At 42.4% G+C, this 11,997-nt stretch overlaps 1 protein-coding gene across 3 annotated transcripts in view; it reads left to right on the top strand.

Annotated features, from left to right (window-relative positions):
* The first annotated feature begins 395 nt into the window (after positions 1-395).
* THEMIS (thymocyte selection associated) overlaps positions 396-11,997 on the top strand; it is an 81,264-nt gene continuing 69,662 nt past the window's right edge. For 2 of the 3 annotated variants that reach the window (XM_042017312.1, XM_042017311.1), the window contains exon 1: positions 396-737. In XM_042017312.1, coding sequence (XP_041873246.1) covers positions 647-737 — 91 coding nt within the window. In that variant the 5' untranslated portion in view covers positions 396-646. The remainder of the gene's footprint in view (positions 738-11,997) is intronic. The other variant, XM_042017310.1, reaches the window with a different exon arrangement.

Here is an 11,997-nt window from a genome sequence, read left to right as displayed (position 1 = left end):
CCGGGCCCGCTGGCCCCCACACGGGGCCCGCAGCCACCTGTCCCGGCGCCGGAAACGAGAGAGAGCTTGGAGGGGGAGTTTGCCTATTCTTAAATGTGGATCACAGAGGTGATCACAACTTTAAGTGGCTTAGAGAATTGTCCATATTCAAACTGGCCAGCTGATAGGTTCTGTCAGTTCCCAGAGGAAACTGTAAGCACCCCTTAGCAAGGACGTCCCTTCCGGGACTACGCTTGCTAACCTATGACATTCCCCCAGTCTAGGCAGGGCTGATATTCATTATCTTCTTTTCACAGGGTCAATAACCATCACTGACAAAATGGAGTTTTGTAGCAGATCCCCCTTCCCCCTCTGGAGCTCAGTACCCACAGCAACCTCCCACGTCTCCCAGCCTGGCACAGACCCTTGCTGGGTGTGGGTACCAGAGCCAGCCAACAGGGTCACCAGTTGCCTCACCCCACTCCAGCTGCACCCAGGGGAGGAAGCAGCCAGAGAGGGAAGGAAGCAGAAGCACCTCCCCATACCACTCCTCCCCTCTGCTGCGGTGCTCCCAAGCACAGCATGCACCAGGTTGAGAGTGTTGCTGCCTCCAGAGCTTTTCACTGGTCTTTACGTGCCAAACCCACATGCTACAGTGCTGCGGACCATGGCCATTTCCCTGGAGAAGTTCATTCATTCTCTGGACCTCAGAGCCCTTCCCAGGGTCCTCCAAATCCAGTCAGGCATCTATTGTCAAGGTGAGCATCAAGTGCTTTCTGGCAGGGTTTGCGAGCCTGTGTTTGACATCAGGTCCCCCTTTGGACTGGATTGTGGGGAAGGCAGAGGAGAGGATGCTCATGGAGTTGTCTCCTAGCAGTTTCCTCCCAGCTGAAGAATGTTTTTTCAATGGCTTTGGAACTGTCTTTGCTGCAGTGTGCATTCGGTCTTCTCACTGGCAGTGAAAATGAAAATGCAGTTAGTACTCATCATATCCTGGAAAGAGTACTGGAATAAGACATGAATTTGCTTTGCACTTGCACAGAGCCATCAATCCAGCAACTGCAAATCACTTCACAGAGGTTAATTGATTAAATCCAGCTTGCACTTCTGGGGCTGCCATGGGGAGTTACCTTCTGTCTCAGAAATAAAGAACCAGGGAGTCTGGAAAGTGACCATGAGGGTCCATAAGGTTTTCCTGAAATTCTGTCCTGTACTTGGGGACACTTCAGGCGTGCAACAATGCAAAGGGGTCAGTATGAGCTGGACAGGAGCAACACAGGGGTAATATTTCACTGGGTTTTCCTGCTGCAGATCTATTTTTATGATGCTTGTTGTGCATCATTGCTTGCTCTGCTTGTGCACAAAATACACTCAAAAGGTGGTAAAGAGGCTTGCATTGGAGGGGAAAATCTGCTCTTGGTTTGGGTATGGACTTTGTTCAATGATAGTGAAGATATCATGTCAAGCCCATATATCAGCCTAGAAAAAGAAAGTTACCTCCATGCCACCGAAAGGGAAAAATTGGGGTCCAACTGATAAAACAGAGAGGGCTTCATGAAATGAGATGAAGTCTGCTTCAGCTTCAGCCAAACACCCTCTTCAGGATCCACAACATCTATCTTTACATCAATCTAAATATTTCCATGCTGCTCCATATTAGAAGGAGAGAGGAGGTACCCATGGAAATTCTGACTGGCAATCAGTAGCTGTGGCCAGAGTGGGTGATTTTTCCCTCCATGACAACAGTCTCTTTGGGCAGAGAGGAAATGGGAAAGGGCACACTGAATCTGTGATGACAGTGTACTGTCCATGTACTCCAGTTTGCCCATCCTGGCTGTTCTGGAAACTACCTATGAATAATACTGATACATAGAAAAGCGTTCTGGGAAATAAAATTAGCTAAAATTACCAGAAACCTTTGAAAATACTCTTTTTCTTAACTTTGCTATTGGCCTGTTTAAGTTTTATCTTCTAAACTGGTCCAACAGCTGTGGCTGAAATAGGTTCTTGGTAAGAAAGCTACCACCTAAGTGATGAAGAGTAGAATTAAAACTAAAAAATGGAAGATCACCTCCTTAAGCTGGAGTAGTCTCTGTATATGTCTCTTTTCACACAGCTAGGAAGCAGAAGAGATATGACAACAAGTTGTATGCATACATACATGTAGGCATGCATACGTATACATATGTATACGTATATATGTAAGTATATGTGTACACAAAATACTGTGAGATGTATATATATATATATACACAAAATTCTATGATAAAGTGACCCAGCTGTCTGCAGGTTTCTGAGTACCTACAGTCTGCATCCTGTTGCTCATGGATGGTAAAACTCATACCAGTACATTTTTGTAGCCAGAGTATTTCAGTTTGTGCTTCTGTTTACTGTCTAAACCCTTCCACATGAGGAGGAAAACAGTGGTGAGTCCACAGACCATTCTGCAGCAATTCCTCACATGTGAAAGGAAAAGGCTATTAACTGATGGCTACCCTTGGGAGGGGATAGTATGTGCTCTAGAGACCTGAGAATACTAGCATTAAAAAGTGACAGCCCTTGTGCTGCTCTCATGCTTTTTTGGTCTTCAGCAGCACCACCTCTTCCTGTCCTTTGCTCCTGGTGGCTTCTCAGCTGTTGTCATCTGTGTAGAACTGACAGCTGTGTATGAGTCTCTGGTTTATACAACAAGCAAGACTGATACATTCTACTCGGCTCCTTGCCCCTCACAGCTAGCATATCCCAAGAATACTTGCAAGTACCTAGAGAAACCAATGTCCTGTAGTAGGTTTCTGTGAGTTCCTCTTCTTCCTTGCTTCAGAGGAAGCTTGAGATTCTCGAGACATTCGGTTCCTGATAGGCTTGCAGGGTCTAGGGCTACAAAAGGTCTTCTCAGGCCAGGCCCTCCCTTCCTTTCTCTCCCTCCTTCCCTGAGCTCTCTGTCTGTGTCAGATCTCTCCTGAATATTTTGCTCCCTTCTGTACCTGGCAGCTGGGGTGAACACATTTTTCTGTGATTGCATTATGATTTATATTACATCTTCTGTTGCAAGACTAGTGCTTCAAAGAGAGTCTGAAGTAACTCCTGTTATATTGCTAAACAGGAGATTGGGCCACTTTGAGTACTTCAAGTTTCCATTAGGACAACCACTCTTTAGTCCTTCCTCAGGCAGATCCCTCTGCCCATGCAACAACCTTTTTGATCTCTCTTACCCCATGCAGCACACCAGCAATCACGGTGTGGGTAATGACAAGTGTATCGGCAGGGAACATGGGTTTATTGCTGTGGCTGCAGGGACCAAATCTGAGCATTTGTGCACTGATTGTAATAGCTCCCAAATGGCTGCAGCTAAGTGGTCAGCTAAGTGGTTTTGTGGAATGGGATTTCATAGGAATCTGTAACCATTCTCAGCACAACATGCAGATAGTGAGGGAGAAGATCGATTGGTAAAGTGTTACATGTGATTGTTTGTAACTGATCCATCACCAGGGATAATTAATTTTCCTCTGTAAGGATTTAAAATAGGAAGAATTTTTATATATGTAAATGTTAATGTATATTCCCCTTTCCACAACCTCCCCCAAAAAGGGCAAAGTTTCTTAATATCAGCTTAGCCAGGTACATAGAATGGCTAACAGAGTAAGTTATGGTCTACTGCACCCATTAGAGCTGCCACATCAAAGCTGTAGCAGCCAACCAAAGATTACAGCAAGCCCCGTGATAAGACGACAGCACAGTGTAATTGATTCACTGTTCTTCTCCGGTGCTCTGTGGGGATGAAACTCTCCATTTACTCTATCTGGAAGTAACATTTTTCACACACTGCACTTAGGTCTAATGATTTTGCAAATATAGGACTTGCAAACTAGCCTTACAGTTCTTGACAGATTTTCAGTACCTCTGGAAGCATAAGGAAAGTGTAATGCTTTGTGAGGATGGATGTTTTCCATGTGGTGAGGTATTTTTATTAGAAGCTGCAAAGTCAAGCTCCAGGGAGAGAGTAGGAATTTACTTGCCTTTGGCAAGGTAACATCTCTGAAAGAATCCATTCTATATCCATGTTACACCAAACACAATCTGGGTCTCTCTTTGCAGACCCAAGCCTGCCTGCTACTGTTCCCAGTGGAGAGCAAGTAGAAAACATATGCTGCGTGCACTCATTCTACCATTAGTCTCTCTACTGGCCTATAAAAAATTATGTTCCTGCTGATATTAATGGATGTGATGTATTTAACTGTAGTTCCCCAAACTGCAAATAGACACAACTTTATAGACCATGCTTCCATGTGGAGTACTTTCAGCTAGAAAAGCTATGGACAGTTGCATTTTTGCTGTTGGTAGTGAATACTATGATCTAGGCACCTTTCTGAGGAAGTTTATATCTCTGTTCTCGGCATGAAGAAGAGGAAAGCATATCCTTGAATGATATCAGTGATTTTCATGCTACACCTGGACTTCAGGGTTGGTTGAAGCCTCACCAGTTTGCCTCTAGGCAGGATAGTCAAGATTTGAGGAGCTTATTCACACTCCCATGCTCCTATTCCCTTTGTTCCTCCAGCGGTGTGGGTTCATTGTCAGAGACCCAACCTGCAGCCATCACCTACCACTGCCTGATGCTTTGCAGAGTCAGAAACGTGGGGTGTTAGTAACAGCCCTGAGTTCTTCTGAAATGCTTCTCATCATCATATTGGAAAGACCATACAGAAGTAGGGAAATTATTGTCATCCCTGATTTGAAAATAGAAACACAGAAGAAAGGAGATGGTAGTTCTCCAAATGCCAGGGATACCTCTCAGGGCAGCTGCTTTGGACTCTGCAGACCTAATGTCCTTGCTACAGAAGCTAGACTGTACTGTTGAATCTCTGAAGGGAATAGGAAGGATGATTATAAAATGAAAGCAAGTCTGCCAGATACAAATAACTTGGTAATCAGCACTGATTAGAAAGGAACTACAGTGCAGACTGAAGTACATGACAATTTAATAGCTCATTAGAATAAGTTATTAAAAAATTAAATTGCTGAATGTCCATTGGGAACCAATTTGATTGATCAAATATCTTTCTTTGAACATTTTAGTAAATATTGATACTTAGTAAGGTAAGTACTGTCTGACCACTGATTTTTACAGATAGCATGCAAGTGTGGGCTTTCATCTTTATTCTTTATTTCTTGCAAAAATTATGTCTTTTTTAATACTGATATAATTACTTTATGGGTATTTGAATTAATATTTTGCAGGCTTAATTTAACCAGTGGCAGAACAGTAAAAAGTGCCAACTTTAATTGTGAAAAATGAAGAACCGCTCAAGGCACCTATTCTGTTGCTGTTTCTTGTCATTAGGCTACCCACAGTCTTCCCATTCTTGCTCCACCTAAACACACATACATCAGTAGTGGTATTCCCCATTTCTTCAGGGGTTAGGACTTGCCAGAGTGCAGGGAGAGTTTGTAGCTCTGCTGTGCAGTTCAGTTGTTTGCAAACAGCATGTGTGTTGTGTAAATTGCAATTCCAGGACATCCCCTCTTTTACAGCAGACCTGTGAAACATATTAGGAAATTCTGCACTCCCCTGAGGAGAAGGGAACGCTAAGCCAGCAGCCTCCACATCTTCAGGCTGGGTGTGCAGTGAAGCAGCATTCTGTAGCTGTGGTACTCCTGTCTCTGGAGTGCAGGAAAAGTGCCAGGTCTGTGCAGGGAAAAAATGTTGGGAAGAGGCAACTATGGGGTCACATGTACATCCTTGGTTAATGTCCTTCCAGACCTAAGGGATCTAAAGATTCTTAGAATTGACAAGTGGGGATTCCTCCTCTGGGCAGATGTTTAGTGCTCTCTGACAGCTGCGTGAGAGGCAATGCCAAACAAAACCCTTTGGGTGAATAGTTCCATTTCAAAACTCACTTTGGTGAACTAAAACCAACATGACTCATAGTTCCTCTTGCTGGCTGTTTATCCACCATCACTTGCTGTCTCTGCAGTTTCAGTTTCACTCTCTCTGCTTCTGTGACTGGGAAACGGCATCTTTCCAGCATGCATTTCTACAAGCATTTCAGGGAAGTGATGGGTTCTGCTGGCCATCAACAGAGTTCAAAAAGTCTTGTTAAACCTGTTACTGTAGCTAGGCAAACTGAACACAAAAGGAATTCTTATATACCCAATCTCAGCTGCCCCAAGTCCTAATTTAGACAAGAAATATCTCTCAACACTAAGGGTTAGAAAATGATCACATAGGGTAGATTTTTTTACTGTTTCTAAGCCTAGAGAGAACAAATCCTGCTCCCTTATCAAGTGTGATAAGTCAATGAGTTGATGAAGGCTAGGATATGCAGTCTGTAATATGTACAAACAGAACAAGCAAACTGCCTCTTCAGGATTAATAAAGCTACTTTTTCTTACAAAAAGTAACAAGTAATTTAAACAGAGGCCAAGCATAGACAGCTTTGATGAAGATAGCTAGGGCTGTATTTCTCAGAGGTGAAATACCATTAAAAATGGTCTCTACATTTACTGGGTGGACTTTCCATGGAGTGCATGCCAAGGGAGAACTGCACACAAAATTGGTAAAACCTGTGGTAGAGTTGTTTCACTTACTAATTTGTGTCCTTTTTTTAAAGATAGAGAAGCCAAACCTATCAAAAAATGGAAGGATGTTTTCCTTTGAACACAGTTGTTTCTGTTCCTCTTGATTGAGCAAGTAGGAGCAAGAGCCTTAAGTACAGCCGGAGTAACAGATAGTTTGGATTGTCTTTTGTGGTCAGTAGCTGGATCATGTTGGTAAGTTTTCTCTATTAATACAAACCACTGAAACTCTCCTGCACTTGTTCAAGATGCTTCAAAAGCCTGTTTTATTCTAAACAAGAAAGAAAGTGTTCTTCAGTGAATGCAATGTGAGAACAAACCCTGACTTTTATGGGTCAAGTATTGCTCATTTTATTCATACTGCTGCCCTCAATGGAATGAGTCATCCAGACACAGTGAGAAAAATCTGACCCTGGGTAGCTGGCACTCAGGATGAAGCTGATTTGAGGATCTCCTTTGAGGGGATTTTCTTTCTGTGACATTCAGTTTTGGGCCTCCCTATGGATGGCTCAGGAGGTAGGCAGAATGCCCAAATTGCCTGGTTTGTCTCAATGCAGGGGTCAACTGCTTATCTTGGCTTGCTGAAGCTCCTTGATGTGATGGTTTCCTCTAGCAGACAGCTCCCCTGCTGTCATTGCACTTGGGCTCCAGGGATGTGAGGAGGAGGTCTGCAGCAGGAGAGGCCCAGTTTTCTTTCCCATGAACCTATAAAAAGCCTATAAAAGAACCCAGACAATTTTCACAAACTCAGGCTCTGGAAAGATGAAGGGACAACTATGTTAAATTGCATAGGAGGGAAGATCCTGGGATAAACATCCCAGGACACACAAGTCCATACCACACACTGGTTTTGAGTTACAGGACTTTCGTGACAAAACTTTTTCTTCAAGAACCTGGTAATCTGTTCATGAAGGAACATGACATTTGTCCAGGTCCACTGTTTCTGGTTAGCTCCCTTGGACACACATTAGCGGGACAAGGAGCATCATGCTCTGATCTCAGCAGGGGAAGATGCTTAAACATGTTTCCGGTTCTGGACTGCACCTGTGAAGTGCTCTGCACTCTGACCTGATCCTGCAACTCAATTTGAGCAGCCTTCCTAAGCCTAGTCCAACAAAATGTAGTTTTTCTGTTGAACATATATGTGAAAAAACATACTTTAATTCAAAGTAATTAACACTGTAAAGAAAATTAATAAGACTAAATAAATCATGAACAGCTATAACAGTGACTAATGCTGTTCAAAATCAGGTTTGGGCATTGTCTTCACTGCTGTAGAAATTCTGACTCATTTGTGTAAACCCAAATAAAAGGCCAAAGGTGTTTCATTGGGAGCTGTGGTTTCACTTGCTCTTTCCGTTTTAGTGGGTGCTGCACGCATAAAGCTCTGCTGCCACATGCAGTGCGTGAGACTCTGGATAGATGAGAATCAGAAGAATGCATTTATAAAGAAAAAAGGGCCATAAACCTATCAGGAAAGGAATAAATCAGAAACTGCAGAAGTAATTTTTTTTAAAAGTCCATTGTGATTGAAATGGCTTAAAGTGCTTGACATTTAAAGTTTGACTTTATATGGCAAAAGATAAATCTTAATGGCTTTTGTTTTTTGATGGTTTTGTGCTGGCAAAAATCAGATCCTTTGCAGCCTAAGTAGGTATGATCTAGATAAGATGCATCTTTGCATAAAGTCTTTTGGAAGATTTGTGTCCCAAACTGATCAAAGTTAAACATTTTTGTTGCTTGGGACCTGTTAAAGAGAGAAGAGTTTTTAGAAAGCCCAGTAAGTTTCTCTGCCACTGGACAAAGGATCTTCCACTCAAATTCACACTGCCTTCATGACCACTGCTATCCTCAGGCATCTGGAGCACCATCTGGGCACTGGGAAGCTGGGCTCTGCCATTCTCAATGGGGGCACCTTCTTCTGTTGGAAGAGAGGGGTGGATTAAAGCCGTACAGGTGTTTTATCCTGTTTGCAGCCTCTCTCACAGCCTGGGGTTAGAGAGAGAAGCTGGGGCATGCTTCTTCCTTTGCCTGTCATTGTGCATGATTTCCAGCCTCTTCCCTACAAGATGTTAGATTATTTGAGTTTAGTGGGGGAAATCCATCAGGCTGCTGAGCATCTTTGGTTCTCAGGAGGTATGTGACTGGGAAGAAAAGCCGCCTAACGTCTCCACATCAGAAATTGTTGGCTTTTCCTTCTGCTTAATCAGAGTATACAATTATTAAAATGACTAAGCAAAACTCTCCTCCCTAAAACTTTAATAGCTCTCTCTTCTTGCCAAAGAGCATAAACTGAACAATTGGCTAACCCCCAAATAATGCCCATAAAGAATGATATCTTTTTTATTGGCACTAATTATAGATCAATTATGCCCTTCATATTACTTTGAGAGCCTGCAGAAGCCTTAAAAAAATTGTGATTTCAGCTGAGCTATATTGTAGGGGAAAATGGGCTATTGTGAGCCTTTACGTGAAAGCAGAACCATTTCACCCGCCCCTGAAACAAGAGTCACCTCTGATAGTGAAGACAGCACCCATATGGGCAACCGATGACAACTTAATAGTGGAGAAAGGAGCACTGGGAAAAGGACATGGGGACAAAGTTCTACTCTTTCAGGAGATGTAGGGAGATCTTTCATCTCCCTGCTAAGCAGCCAGGTTCACGGTTCTTTGGATCTCCTTTCAAAGACTGCTCAGTCTGCCAGCTGCAATGAATTCAGTGAGTGTTACTGGGACATGAAAGGGAGAATATTTTCCTTCAAGGATTCAAACTCATGGGACTAGGGAGTCAATGCCTAGTGTTTGGCCTCCAAAGTAATTTGGTTTTGTTAGGAAAAAAGCTTGGTCTTTGTCAAAAAAAGTAAAAAAAGAAAGAAAAAGGAGAAAAAGAATGGGGGATGCTTGGAAGTGCTTAGCAGCACCCTGTAGCAGACAGGCTGTGAGACTGGGAGTCAGCCAGCCTGGGCCTGAGCTTCACCCCTGCTGAATAATCCTCTGTGCCACCATAATCAAGTCTTGGAGGCATTAGGCAAAAGGGAGCTCCACCCCAGTGATGTACTGCTGCTGTTTACTCACGGGCCTGATGGTGAGCCGTACTTTCTGTCAGCAGCAGTGAAGCGTTCACTCTGAGAGTAGTCACCAAATGCAGCTCCAAGCTGCTGGGAAGAAAAAGGAATGTATTACTGAGATATTTTATTGTTCCACCTTGTGTTATAAAATATTTATCTCGGTGGTACTGTCACGTGCCCTGACATGAAGAATGACATCCTCCATCTCAGGCATTCACTGTATTTATAGTTCATATTGCTGTTTTTAATACGAAAATGCTCTTATTGTACCTATAATGAGAAATAAATCAAATAAAGGGCTTATGTTAGGGAGGATGGTGGTGTGGCTGCTTAACATTTTAGGAAAGGTGGAGGGAAAAGATATTGAACCAGTTGTGGTGCTTGCTTTGATCTGATCATGGCAGTTACTAACACAGATTGGCAAACTAGAGATGAGCTTATGAAAGGATATAAATGTGACTTTTATTGAACAAAGTAGCATTCCAGAAAAGGTGGTTTCAAAGACACAAGCTCTTTAATTACAGCCTTCAGGAGCATTGTTTGATCACTGTAAATAAGCTGCTTTATTCTGGGCTCTGCTAAAATGTTTGGGGTTTTTTGCATTATATTGCATACATCTTTCTCAAATCAAAAGATTCTGTTCTCAAGGTTACTTGATTTACATTTTCAAAGAGTTGCATTTTCTTTGTGACTTGAGCGGGAAAACCAAAGTTATTGTTGTGCAACAACAAATAAATGTTAAAAAAGTGCATTTTAATTTTAATTTTATTTTTCAATATATTGTGTGAGGGGGTCCACATTACACAGCTGAAGTAAAATCTCTCAGGGTCACATTGTCAAAAAGTGGGAACATTCAAAATGTTTTAAGATTAATTATCATGGCTTTTAAAGGAGAAAGAACTTTTATTTTCCTTTTTGAAAGCTGTGCAGTTTCTTCAGCTCCCTTTTATCAGCACAAATATTTGCAGCAAATGCCTAGGTAACATTTTTCTTGTCTGAATGTAATCTTCGTTGTATTATTCCAGGCAAACTGCCAAGCAAGGGCTAAAATCAGGACCAAAGCAATCTAGTTGCAGACAAATATGTAATTAAAATCAATACTTTCTGTACAATTGCACCCCCAAAAATGTGGCTGGCAGATTTTAATTTTTAAATTTTTTTTATTTATTTTTTTTAATACTAATACCAATAAAAATGAGGTTTCTGCAATCATGGTCTCAGTCTGTGAGCCATCATCCACCCAACTACTCACCCTCATAATCTTTCAACCTCTTGGCCTATTTCAAATACATCTGGTAATATACATTTTACTACTGATAAGCTGTTGAAGGTTGGTCTCTGATGTATCTAACTGGATGGAAAATGTGGTGGCATACCTGCATAACTTCATGGTTATATGATCTATCTATCCAACTTCTACAAATGAAAAGTACCATCCTATGGTTTTCACTGGTAGTATTACAAAGCATTTTGTTTGCCAGTGGATTATGTACCCATGTTTATTTCTTTGATGGTAAGACAATGAGCTACCTTGATTTTAATTTTCTTGGGGGCTTTTGTGGTATCACTCTGTTGCAGATATAGATTGAAATAGGGGTTAAATATTCTTCAATAACCATTTTTTTAAGAACTTTAGCACCTTAACTGCTCCATTTAGTGGATGAGGGAAAGGCTGTGGATGTTGTCTACTCAGATTTCATTAAGCCTTTGGCACTGTCTCCCACAGCATTCTCTTGGAAAAGTTGGCAGCCCACAGCTTGGACAGGTGTACTGGTTGCATGGCCGAGCCCTGAGAGAGGCGGTGAAAGAACGACAAGAAAGACATTGAGGTGCTGGAGTGTGCCCAGCGAAGTAAAATGGGGCTGGTGAAGGGGATTGAACATAAATCCTCTGAGGAGCAGCTGAGGGAGCTGGGGAAATTTAGCCTGGAAAAGAAGGCTAAGGGAAGACCTCATCACTCTCTAAAACTACCTGAAAGAAGGTTGTGGTGAGGTGAGGGTTTTTCTCCTCCTCCAGGCAACCAACTGACATAACAAGGGAAAATGGCCTCAAGTTGTGCCAGGGTAGGCTCATCTTGAATATTGGGAACAAAAATTCTTCACCAAAAGAGTGGTTAAGCATTGGAACAGGCTGCCCAGGGAAGTGGTGGAGTCACTATCCCTAGAGGCATTAAAAAAGTGAGTAGACATGGCACTTCATGATCTGTATTAGCAGCAGCCAGCCTCCTGATGGGAGCTGTATCAATATCCAGAGACAACTGCGTTAGTCTGTGTTGGATTGCTCAGGGACTGAAGAGAGCAAACAACTATGTACTATTTTTACAATAAGAAAACCGGATTGTTCTTTTTTTGTTAAAGGGCAGCAGCTCTCTTGG

Source organism: Corvus kubaryi, unplaced genomic scaffold (genome assembly GCF_017639235.1).
Source record: "Corvus kubaryi isolate FWS band 111438036 unplaced genomic scaffold, C.kubaryi_AGA036_p1.0 split3-73, whole genome shotgun sequence".
In the NCBI taxonomy this organism is placed as follows: domain Eukaryota; kingdom Metazoa; phylum Chordata; class Aves; order Passeriformes; family Corvidae; genus Corvus; species Corvus kubaryi.
This window is presented reverse-complemented; position numbering and strand designations above follow the sequence as displayed.